Source organism: Anomaloglossus baeobatrachus, chromosome 4 (genome assembly GCF_048569485.1).
Source record: "Anomaloglossus baeobatrachus isolate aAnoBae1 chromosome 4, aAnoBae1.hap1, whole genome shotgun sequence".
Taxonomy (NCBI): domain Eukaryota; kingdom Metazoa; phylum Chordata; class Amphibia; order Anura; family Aromobatidae; genus Anomaloglossus; species Anomaloglossus baeobatrachus.
This window is the reverse complement of record NC_134356.1, coordinates 441,877,555-441,890,640: the sequence shown is the minus strand read 5'-3', so window position 1 is coordinate 441,890,640 and position 13,086 is coordinate 441,877,555. Positions and strand designations below refer to the sequence as shown.

General features: G+C 44.8%; 1 protein-coding gene across 4 annotated transcripts in view; it reads right to left on the bottom strand.

The window, feature by feature from the left end:
- The window catches only part of VPS13C (vacuolar protein sorting 13 homolog C), a 492,503-nt gene that overhangs the window by 230,867 nt on the left and 248,550 nt on the right, over positions 1-13,086 (bottom strand). For all 4 annotated transcript variants that reach the window (XM_075345525.1, XM_075345526.1, XM_075345527.1 and 1 more), the window contains 3 exons: positions 10,869-10,985; positions 7,505-7,608; positions 5,833-6,000 (listed from right to left, as the gene is read on the bottom strand). In XM_075345525.1, coding sequence (XP_075201640.1) covers positions 5,833-6,000; positions 7,505-7,608; positions 10,869-10,985 — 389 coding nt within the window. The remainder of the gene's footprint in view (positions 1-5,832; positions 6,001-7,504; positions 7,609-10,868; positions 10,986-13,086) is intronic.

Here is a 13,086-nt window from a genome sequence, read left to right as displayed (position 1 = left end):
TTACTCCCTGTGGAGAAGGTTTGCATCTCTGTAGCAAAGAATTGATATGCTGCGGCTCGAGAAGCCATACGCAGGTCAGTTTCCACTTTGTGAAAAATAAACACAGTATGCATGGGATTTCTAGAAATCACATTTACTGTGCTCGTAATGTAAAACACATCATTTTGGAATCTGCGAAAACACACTGCGTCCAAAACTCTGTAAACTCTCATCGTGGGCATGCAGCCTAAAGAGAAGAGCTTGCCAGTGCTCACTTGCTACCTAAGAAATCGGTCATCACTGAGGTTGCATGAAACCTAGGCAACAAATAGTATATTATTTTTAGTAATTGGGTAAATTGCAAGGTTGCTTGATTTTATAAGCGCTTTTCATTTTTGCTCATTTAACAATGCAGGACAACAGGTGTACAGGTATATCAGGGTTTATGAACATTGTTTTTTTTTTTTTTTAATGAAGGTTTCTTCCAGTTCTTAATTTCCATACATCACAACCCCCCCCCCCCCAAAAAAAAAACAAAAAAAAAACAAGCTCCTTTACAGCTAGCTAAAGAGTCTCATACAACTTTCCTAGGCTGAATATCGTGTTTCCTTGAAAATAAGACCTAGCATGATTTTACAGAGTTTTTGCAGTATGCTTGAAATATAATAATGATAATAAAAATATTTATTAATTTATATTGCGCTGTTAATTCCACAGCGCTTTACATAAATGGCAACACTGTCTTCTACATGGCTATCACGTAGGGCTTCTGTTTTCCTTTCTTCTCTGGCATTTTGGTTTAATGTCTTTCTTAAAATCAATAAAATATTAAACTGGTAAAAGAAGGGAATTTTGTTTACTTACCGTAAATTCCTTTTCTTCTAGCTCTAATTGGGAGACCCAGACAATTGAGACCCAGACAATTGGGTGTATAGGCTATGCCTCCGGAGGCTGCACAAAGTATTACACTTAAAAGTGTTAAGCCCCTCCCCTTCTGCCTATACACCCCCCGTGCTCACACGGGATTCCCAGTTTTGGTGCAAAAGCAAGAAGGAGGAAAAAATTATAAACTGGTTTAAGTAGTTTCAATCCGAAGGAATATCGGAGAACTGAAACCATTCAACATGAACAACATGTGTACACAAAAAAACAGGGGCGGGTGCTGGGTCTCCCAATTAGAGCTAGAAGAAAAGGAATTTACGGTAAGTAAACAAAATTCCCTTCTTCTTTGTCGCTCTATTGGGAGACCCAGACAATTGGGATGTCCAAAAGCAATCCCTGGGTGGGTAAAATAATACCTCGTAATAGAGCCGAAAAAACGGCCCCTTCCTACAGGTGGGCAACCGCCGCCTGAAGGACACGTCTGCCTATGCTGGCATCCGCCGAAGCATAGGTATGAACCTGATAGTGTTTCGTGAAAGTGTGCAGGCTCGACCAGGTAGCCGCCTGACACACCTGCTGAGCCGTAGCCTGGTGCCTCAAAGCCCAGGACGCGTCCACGGCTCTGGTAGAATGGGCCTTCAGCCCTGAGAGAACCGGAAGCCCAGCCGAACGGTAGGCTTCGAAAATTGGCTCTTTGATCCACCGAGTCAAGGTTGATTTGGAAGCCTGTGACCCTTTACGCTGGCCAGCGACAAGGACAAAGAGTGCGTCCGAGCGGCGCAGAGGCGCCGTACGAGAAATGTAGGGTCTGAGTGCTCTCACCAGATCTAACAAGTGCAAATCCTTTTCACATTGGTGAACTGGATGAGGACAAAAAGAAGGTAAGGAGATATCCTGATTGAGATGAAAGGGGGATACCACCTTAGGGAAAAATTCCGGAACCGGACGCAGAACCACCTTGTCCTGGTGAAAACCAGGAAAGGGGCCTTGCATGACAGCGCTGCTAGCTCAGACACTCTCCGAAGTGAAGTGACTGGTACTAGAAAAACCACTTTCTGCGAAAGGCGTGAGAGAGAAATATCTCTCATTGGCTCGAATGGTGGTTTCTGAAGAACATCAGCACCCTGTTCAGATCCGAAGGTTGTAACGGCCGCTTGTAAAAAGGAACGATGTGACAAACCCCCTGCAGGAACGTGCGTACCTGTGGAAGTCTGGCTAGGCACTTCTGGAAAAATCACAGAGAGCGCTGAGACTTGTCCCTTAAGGGAGCCGAGCGACGAACCCTTTTCCAGTCCAAATTGAAGGAAGGACAGGGAAGAGGGCAAGGCAAATGGCCAGGGAGAAAAAACCCTGAGCAGAGCCCCACGACAGGAATATTTTCCGCGTCCTGTGGTTAGACCTTGGCGGACGTTTGTTTACAAGCCTGTCTCATAGTGGCAATGGCTTCTTGAGATAATCCTGAAGACGCTAGAATCCAGGACTCAATGGCCACACAGCCAGGTTGAGGGCCCCAGAATTCAGATGGAAAAAACGGCCCTTGAGACAGCAATTCTGGTCGGTCTGGCAGTGCCCTCGGTTGGCCGACCGTGAGATGCCACAGAACCGGGACCACAACCTCCTCGGCCAGTCTGGAGCGACGGGGATGACGCGGCGGCAGCCGCGGCAGTCTGCCGTGATCTTGCGTAACACTCTGGGCAACAGTGCCAACGGTGGGAGCACGTAAGTAAGCTGAAACTGCGACCAGTGTTGAACGAAGGCGTCTGTCGCCATAGCTCTGGGATCTTGAGACTGTGCCATGAACGTCGGAACCTTGTTGTGGTGCCGGAACGCAATTAGGTCGACGTCCGGCATGCCCTAGTGGCAACATATCTCGTGAATGGCAGCGAAATGTCTGAAAGGCGGGAGAGCCTGTCTCCGACCGAGGATGGGGTGTGAGGGCCGTAGGTCATGAGGAAGCCGACTTGGTGGCGGCACCTCCGGCGGTCTTTTAAGGGCGTGCCTTAGACCGCCATGGATCGGAGTTCCTCTGACCCTTCTGAGGACGTTTGGGCGAGGAGAATTGGGACCTGCCCGCGCCCGGGAAGGACCGAAACCTCGACTGTCCCATTCTCTGTTGGGGTAATCTTGGTTTGGTCTGGGGTAAGGATGTTTCCTTTCCCAGGATTGGTTGATGATTTCATCCAGCCTCCCACCAAACAAACGGTCGCCAGAAAATGGCCAACCGGTTAAGCACTTTTTTGGAAGCTGAGTCTGCCTTCCATCCCCGAAGCCACAAGGCCCTGCGTATTGCCACCGAATTGTCGGCTGCAACCGCCGTACGGCTCGCAGAGTCCAGGACAGCATTAATAGCGTAGGACGCAATGCCGAAGTTTGAGAGGTTACAGACGCCACTTGCGGCGCAGACGTACGTGCAAGTGCGTCAATTTGCGCCTGACCCGCTGCAATAGCTTGGAGCGCCCATAGGGCTGCGAATGCTGGAGCAAAAGGCACGCCGATGGCCTCATAGATGGATTTCAACCAGAGCTCCATCTGTCTGTCAGTGGCATCCCTGAGCGAATCCCCATCTTCAACTGCCACTATGGATCTAGCCGCCAGTCTAGAGATTGGAGAATCCACCTTGGGACACTGAGTCCAGCCCTGACCACGTCAGGGGGGAAGGGATAAAGTGTATCCTTAAAGCGCTTGGAAGAAACGCTTATCCGGACAAACTCGGCGTGTCTGGACTGCCTCCGAGACGTCAGAGTGATCCAGAAACCTACTCGCTGTACTCTTGGGGGACCTTGAGAAGGTGACCCTTCTGCTGGATGAGCCTGAGAGAGAAACATCCAGCATCATTTTTATGGACGCAATAAGAGCATTCACTATGGCGTCCGCCTCAGGGATATCAAGGTAGAGAGCGGCATCAGGATCAGAATCCTGATCAGCCACCTCCTCTTCTGATACAGAGAGTCATTTCTCTGAGACCCTGAACAATGTGATGAGGTCGAGGGGGTGTCTAAGCGAGCTCGCCTAGGCGGTCTGGGACTGCGGTCCGTGTCAGAGCTTCACCCTGGGACCTCTGAGACACCCCGGGGGAACATTGTTGTTCCAACTGAGGGGAATAGAGGGCAGTGATTGTACAGTGCCCATGGTCTGAGATACCAGTCTGGACTGCCAGCTTCTAGTATTGTAGTCATAGTCTCAGAAAGTCTGTCAGTAAAAACTGCAAACTCCGTCCCTGTCACCTGGATCTGTTTGGTTGTTGTCCCTGGGACCCCTTGAGCAGAGGCCAGAACAAATGCCACAGGGGTCCACCATGAGGGTCAATGGAACCTGCCGGTTTGCACATGCAGCGCTGGCAGCTCAGTAAGCCTGTGTTTTGTTGCCCCTTGAGCCACACCACAGGGTATATGACCAGAAAATTGACTGTGCACCATACAGTGTAAAGTATAGCAAAGATATAGACTCTACACACACTACTACACCAGTGAAATCAGCACCTCAGGTGCTGCTTACCGCCCGCTGAAAGCGGTTGTGTGGCCCCCTGAACTCGTGCCTGGGTCCCCCAGAGTTTGTCTCCCCTCTGCAGCGTCCTAGGAGCTGACAGTAATGGCTGCCGGCGTCCTGAGGAGATGAGGGAGTCGTGGGCGTGACCGAGAAAGTGCGGGAGTTGGAGTCACAGTGTGCACAGTGAGGGGGGTGGAGTATGCAAAGCATGCTCCAGCCCTCAGTGCTGCTCGTCCTGTGCAGCGTCCCGCCCTTCCCCTGACTGGCAGGGCTGAGGGCGGGAAGAACGGAGACTAGGCCCAAGAAGCCGGGGACTCTAGTTATAAGCGCGGCCGCCGTAAAAGCGCGGCCAGCGCAGAGTCCCCGGCGCACTACAAGTCCCAGCCGCGCCTCAGTAAAAACAATGGCGGCGGCGGTCAGCGCGGCCGTCCCCATACACAAATACACTCAGCACCGCTGCAGTGTATAATGGCACCAAAGGCGGTCAGCGCCGCAGTCCCCGGTGCACTAGCACACCCAGCAATGCTGGAGTGCTGCTGTGCGCGGTCCCCACGGGGACACAGAGTACCTCAAAGATGCAGGGCCCTGTCCCTGATCGATACCCGGCTCCTATCCAGCAGGCTCCTCAGGAGTTGTGGATGGAGCACGGCCTCAGTGCCTGGAGACCGATAGGATCCCACTTCCACCAGAGCCCTGAGGGGGATGGGGAAGGAAAGCAGCATGTGGGCTCCAGCCTCCGTACCCGCAATGGGTACCTCAACCTTAACAACACCGCCGACAAAGAGTGGGGTGAGAAGGGAGCATGCTGGGGGCCCTATATGGGCCCTCTTTTCTTCCATCCGAAATAGTCAGCAGCTGCTGCTGACCAATCTGTGGAGCTGTGCTGTGCATGTCTGCCTCCTTCGCACAAAGCAAAAAACTGGGAATCCCGTGTGAGCACGGGGGGTGTATAGGCAGAAGGGGAGGGGCTTAACACTTTTAAGTGTAATACTTTGTGCAGCCTCCGGAGGCATAGCCTATACACCCAATTGTCTGGGTCTCAATTGTCTGGGTCTCCCAATAGAGCGACAAAGAAACACCGACAGGATGAACTGCGTTTGCAATTTTAGCAACACAGACAAGTGCGAGATGCTATTAATGTGTTTAGACAGAATTTCACAATCTATGCATTATCAACAGAACCTCTAAAAATTGCTTGAAAATTTTTTTTTTCTACTCCCCAGCTTGCCAAGGTTAATAGTGTTGTCTACTATATTTTGTTATGTTAAAATGTGCCCATGGAAGTTTTAAAACAAAAAAAAGCACACAGTCAGCCAGTGGACTCAACATTCCCTCCTGCCCTGCTGCATTTTTAGCTTGGGCGGAAGAAGGCTGTCATCCACCAATGGCCCATCAGCAGAAGAGAAAGACTGGAAAATGACAAGGAACACAGGCAGTATTGCAAGGGTCCAATATCCAAATAAACGTATCTACTGTACTTCTCACCATTAGCGAAGTAAGGAATTTGTTCAGGAAAACTATTCTAATGCAGCCAACTCTCAGGGACACCTTCCCATCCACCTTGGACACATCTTTGTAGGAATCTCCTTGCGTAGCATCCAGGTAGAGAGTCAAATTGAAATTGAAAACTTCATCTTCCATGATGCATACAGCCTACAAATAAGAAGACTATGTCATGCTTATTATGTAAAACTTTAGGTGCAGCTAAAACAAAAATAGCAAGATCAGGGTAAATAAATACCGTAACCAAGTGATTAAAAGCAGGGAATAAATATGAAGCAGCTATTGACCAAACAATTAAAAAATCCCTTTATAGTTAACCATCCGGTTACACTGCTATTACTACTTCTTTTACAAGGTTCCTTACTGCTACATTAGACAAATAGGCGTTTCCCTCAGTCCTAAGCATTGGCTCTTTTCAACAGACTGATGATCAACTGATGAATGAACATTCACTGACTGTTATTGGGGGACTATACATATTACACATCTTTGATTGCAAACAGGGCATTTGCACCGACAACATGCATGCTGTATGGTGAAAGAACGATCTATAAATTGATTGTTCAGTCACCATAAGGTTTGTATTGGACTGTGAGAAAGGGACTTTAAATTAACACCAATTACCTTATTGTTTGTTATAGTAAAAATCTTGAACAATAGAAGGAGGTTTAATCCAGCACTTAGAATTTGATTATCCAGTCCCAATAATTTTTTCTGGAGTCTTAATAAAATTCAAAACATTTATTGGTGTATATAAAAAATTCCATTCTAAAAACAATGGCGTCTTATGCGTTTCAAGCTCTATCCGAGTTCTTACTCATAGCTAGGAGTAAGAGCTTGGATAGACCTTGAAACGCGTAAGACGCCATTGTTTTCATAATGGAATTTTTTATATACACCAATAAATGTATTTAAATTTGATCAAGACTCCATAAAAAATAATTGGGACTGGATAATCAAATTCTATGTGCTGGATTAAACCTCCTTCTATTGCTCAAGCTTCCGGGAAACCGGTCCGCTGACTGTCCGTGCACTGATTATCAAAATCGGCCATGGTTGCTTAAAAGGTGAGCTGAACCTATATTATATATAGATAGATATAGATAAATAGATGGATAGATATATTTCCTCATAGTAAAATTCTGCCCGTGTACACAATCCATCATACTGACGCATATTAAAGCATGAACCTTTAACCAGTCAATGTAGTAAAAATCGTACAGACTGCATAGGATTTTATTATCCTTCTGATCAGTTCAATGCTCCGCTAATATCTAGCCAAAACCTGTCCTCATAGCCAAGGGGGCAGGTGATGTGATAATTTATTCTACTGCATAAGGGGTGAAGTAGGGAAGGCTTCAGCTCCAGACAGTTACCTTCCAACCACAAAGTGTGGACACTAAAGATAGATAAATGGAGGGGGGAGGATGAGTGTCTGGGACACAAAACAAAGGATTTATTTATCTATTTCTCAGTCTTAAGAAGTAGCAGGGTAAAAAGTGAATAAAAAAATGGCAAAGTTTAGGGATGCAATTGCTGGGATGATTCTTTTTATTTTTGTTCTCCTTTAACATTTCATATGTAGTATAACTGAGCATGGATGTGATAACTAAAAAAAGATGTATTAAGTGCATCTTTCCAATAACATATTCACCTTTTTGTGAATGGTTTTTGGATTGACGTCATTGACAACAATATCCTTCAACCTGGCAAACACTTCTATCTGGCTGGATTCCAGGAAAATAGAGGAGTCTAGGCCTGGAAAGAGGAGAAATGTTAAATTAAACAAAATGCCAAGCAAACAACTAATTATGGCAGCAATAATCCACAGTATTATATGATGGGACTAACTTTTTTTCTGCCAAATTTAACACTCGACACGTAGAGCATTAGCTGCAGAAAATGAATGGAAGACATTAATGAAAAGGTGGCAGGCACTATTGTTAGGCTTTCTGTGAGTCACCTATTGTTACTTTATTAGCAGATAATGGCATGAGAACATTAAACAGAATCCGTCAGCAGGTTTTGCTTCCCCGCCTGAGAGCAGTATGATGTAAAGACAGACTGATTCCAGCGATGTGTCACTTTGCTGGTTGCTGTAGTTTTGATTAAAAACGGTTTTATCTGATGCAGACCTACCAGATCTGACGATGAGCTCCGTATAATCCCCTCCACACCACGGATTGGCAGCTTTCTGCTAATGCACAGTGTACAAGGAAAACTGCCAATCAAATCAGTGGTGGTGGTGTTGTACTGCCTAGCATGAAAAAAAGTAGTCCTTTAGTGATAATCTGCTGATAAGAGATTTTAAGAAAACTACACTAAGGGTGCCTTCACACTTTAGCGATGCAGCAGCGATCCGACCAGCGATCTGACCTGGTCAGGATCGCTGCTGCATCGCTACATGGTCGCTGGTGAGCTGTCAAACAGGCAGATCTCACCAGCGACCAGTGACCAGCCCCCAGCCAGCAGCGATGTGCAAGCGACCCTGCGCTTGCACGGAGCCGGCGTCTGGAAGCTGCGGACACTGGTAACTAAGGTAAACATCGGGTATGGTTACCCGATGTTTACATTAGTTACCAGCGCACACCGCTTAGCTTTGCTCTCCTAGCTACAGTACACATCGGGTTAATTACCCGATGTGTAATGCAGCTACATGTGCAGAGAGCCGGAGCCGGCAGCACAGGCAGCGTGAGAGCTGCGGAGGCTGGTAACTAAGGTAAATATCGGGTAACCACCTTGGTTACCCGATGTTTATCTTGGATAGAGCTTACCGCAGCTGCCGGACGCCGGCTCCTGCTCCCCTGCTCGCTTCATTCGTCGCTCTCTCGCTGTCACACACAGCGATCTGTGTGTCACAGTGGGAGAGCGCCTTTGAAGAAAACGAACCAGGGCTGTATGTAACGAGCAGCGATCTCGCAGCAGGGGCCAGATCGCTGCTCAGTGTCACACACAGCGAGATCGCTAATGAGGTCACTGCTGCGTCACAAAAAGCGTGACTCAGCAGCGATCTCGGCAGCGAGCTCGCTGTATGTGAAGCACCCCTAAGAAGCCCAGTAAGGGTACCGTCACACTTTAGCGACGCAGCAGCAATCCGACCAGCGATCTGACCTGGTCAGGATCGCTGCTGCGTCGCTACATGGTCGCTGGTGAGCTGTCAAACAGGCCGATCTCACCAGCGACCAGCCCCCAGCCAGCAGCGACGTGCAAGCGACGCTGCGCTTGCACAGAGCCGGCGTCTGAAAGCTGCGGACACTGGTAACTAAGGTAAACATCGGGTATGGTTACCCGATGTTTACCTTAGTTACCAGCGCACACTGCTTAACTTAGCGTGTGCAGGGAGCAGGAGCCGGCACTGGCAGCATGAGAGCTGCGGAGGCTGGTAACGAAGGTAAATATCGGGTAACCACCTTGATTACCCGATGTTTACCTTGGTTACAGCTTACCGCAGGCTGTCAGACGCTGGCTCCTGCTCCCTGCACATTCAGGATTGTTGCTCTCTCGCTGTCACACACAGCGATGTGTGCTTATCAGCGGGAGAGCAACAATAAAAAAACGAACCAGGGCTGTGTGTAACGAGCAGCGATCTCACAGCAGGGGCCAGATCGCTACTCAGTGTCACACGCAGCGAGATCGCTAATGAGGTCACAAAAAACGTGACTCAGCAGCGATCTCAGTAGCGATCTCGCTGTGTGTGAAGTACCCCTAAGTGACACATCACTGGAATCAGAGTGTGCCTATATATTGGATGCTCTCAGATTGCGAAGAAGAAAACCTAGATCCCCTTTCAACTAACAGCATGACAAAACTGAGTTTAGTCAAGTGAATATATCATAATTCTAACTAAAAAACAGTCTTGAAGAAGGAAGTCTCCTATGTATGATTTTACTGGGATTTCATGTAAATCCACAGAAAAATGGGGGAATCGTTCCCATTTCTTACTGCAGCAGGATTTCTTTTATGGGGCTTTCTAAGCTGGATACAGTGGACTAAGCTGATTTTAATGATAAAACACAATTAGAAATCAAAATTACCAAAAAGATAAACCGAAATTAGTCCTATTACTTACTAGGATCGCAAATAATTTGTTTTGGGAGGTAAAACATTTCCCTGCCTGTTTTTACAAAAATCTTAACTCAAGAGTGTTATTTGTGATCCGTGCTGTAATGTCTGTATACTTCCTCCCCAGCCCAGGAGTTGTTTTATAATCAGACCATGTCCCTGTACGGTCAGACACGGCCATTACACAGTACATAGCAGGGACACATATATAATATTATCTCAGCACAGGAACATTTTTTTTTTAAAACACATCCAATTGTGGAAATTATTATTATTCCAATATCTATTGATTAAAATTAACTTTGTTGGTGAACAACCCCTTTAACAACATCCATCACTAGGATTGTTAGTGTCAATCCAAAATATACAAATGTGATAGAACTCCAGCATTAAAGAAAAATTAAAATAGATCCTTCAATTTCAGCTTGTAGAAACATCCACAGCTATTAGGGTAGGGTCCAAAAAATGTTCTGCAACGCCTAAGCCGTGGGAGTTTTTCTTTAAACAACAAAAAAAAATAAAAATGAAAATATCTACAAATGATGTAGGTATTGTAAGTTAATATTAAAAAAGTTATGATTTAATTTTTTTTTGAGATTTTTAAAGCAGTCTTTCCTGGGATCTGACCAAGTGATCATTGCTATCATGCACCCTACCTTGAGGGTACAATACCTTCATGAACACCAACACCGAGTTGTCACCTGATTTTACTTCATTGCAATTTTTGTATAATTGACACAAAGATATTTTTTTTTAATTGAAGCTAAAGTCAAGGGGTAATAACTAAAAATAATGTATCATGATAAAAATGAGTTAAGCATTTTATAACATTTTATCTCTCAGAAATTATTAGATAATGTAAAAAAAATTGTATACTTTCTATTTAGACAGAAAAAAATGGCAATTTTTTTTCTTAACAAGCTGGTATCACACAGCTCATAGGATTGCAAACATACCTAATATTTTGATTTCAGCAATATGACGGCTCTCATCCCACATATTTATACTGAAAGAGTCCAGCTTAGCAAATAGTTTGAAGGCGATGAAGTCCTTATCTTTGGTGACTTTTGTTGCTTGAGGAAAAAAAAAAAATTATAATCAAATAAAAAATCAATTTGTTTTAATAACTTGCGTCATAAGCATTTTTCATCCACCTACATTTACTTGGCAGAAGAAGATTATATGAGATCTAGCCTTGCCAAGCAAAAAACATTATGAAATTAGAATACTAATCTGACAAACTAAAATACAGAATTCTCACAGAAAAAAGAAAAAAAAGTTATGCTAAAGTAGACAATCTATAGTTTAGTATTTTATACTGTAATAAAACTTTAATAGGAGTTATCCACTTCACTTTAGTAAACATATTGGGGGCAGGGCATCGTAGCACTTACTAATACATAGGTATTCCTGATCTTTTCCTTTGCGCAGCTGGATTATTTTTTTATTGTAGCCTTTCTCAGAGAATGCACAGAGCGAGTGTCTCCAGTTTCATACAAATATATCCATTTTCTAATGAAATAGATTACTAAACATACAATTGACATGAATCGTGCCAAGATGTAAGGGACAACCCATCCAATCCAAACCTTTAAATAAATCAAACCATAGATGTCCATAAATTACGTTGTGTGTACTAACATCAAATGGCACAAGGAAAAAATATTGAACACATGAAGAAAGAAAGGAGTCCTAACCGTGGAAAGCCATGAAACCAGCTGAAATCCATCAGTAAGTGGAAAGCAATCCTGCTGTTTACTGAAAAATAATATCAGCTGGTTCAACTGATGGCCTATAAAAAAGGTGTCTCATTAACAAGGTGCCACATAAGAAACAAATCATGATGGGTAAAAACAGTGAGTTGACTCAAAACCTTATTGTTGTAAAACATTATGGCATTGGTAACAGAAAATGTTCTAAAACTACTGAAGGTTCCAGTGAGCACTGTTGGGGCCATAATCCGGAAATGGAAAGAGCATAATTTCACTATAAACTGTCCACAACTAGGTTTCCCCACACGATTTCAAAACAGAGGAGTGAAGAGAATTATGAGAAAAGTTGTCCAACAGCCAAGGACCACCTGTGGAGACCTACAATCAGCAGGCACAATTGTTGTACAGAAAACAATAACTAATGCACTAAACTCTCATGACCTGTATGCACACTCACCACGCAATACTCCATTGCTAAACAAAAAGCATGTTCCAGCACGTTCAATGTTTGTCTTATCTAAATGTTGTGGAACAATCAACTAAAGTTCAGAATTCATAGAAGGAGCTCATGGAATCTTCAGGAGTTGAAGAGTGTTTGTGTGGAGTAATGACCCAAAATCCTAATCAAGCACTGCATGTGACTCGTTTGTTTATATAGGAGCTGTCTTGAAGCTATCATCACCAACAAAGGCTTTTGTAAGAAGGATTAAAGAAATTTCAGTAAGCGTGTTCAATCCTTTAAACCGGAGTCATTTCTCATTATAGATCACTAAATTTGTGGACGTCTATGGCTTGATTTCTTCGCCTGTGTAGATTTTTTTGTTACTAACAACTGGTGAGAAATTCATGTCAACAGCACCTATAGAAATATATTTACTTAGTAAAGAACGGTAACACAAAATACGTTCATAGGGTAGTTGCTGGGTCCATCCGCTCAGGATAGTGTCTAGCTCTTTAACATGAGTAACACTACTGGAGGTTTTGCACACTCCACACACAGAGACTCTGAAACTTCAGGTCTCCATTTTACTTGAAGTAACACACCCCAGTTTGGGTAATGCTACATTCACATAACAGTTCCGTTTTTTCGGTCCGCAAAACACGGTCCTTTTTTTTTTTCACGGATGCATCCGTGTGACATCCGTTCCATTCCATATACGGGCCGTGTGTCATCCATGTGACTTCAATTTTTTGGCGAACCGCAAAACACGGAAGCAACTAGGTAGAGGGCTAGGTAGAGGGACAGATAGATGAGAAAGACAATGTCCCACTCCCCAGCATTTTGTAATCTTGCACCCTTTAGTGCCTTTCATGTGGCACTAAAGGGTTCTTAAACATTGTATTTAGCCAAAAAATAAAAATAATTAAAAAAACAAACAAAAAAAGAAAAAAAACCGACGTAGGGTCCCCCTATTTTTGTAGCCAGCTCGGGTAAAGCAGACGGCTGCAGCCTGCAGACCAC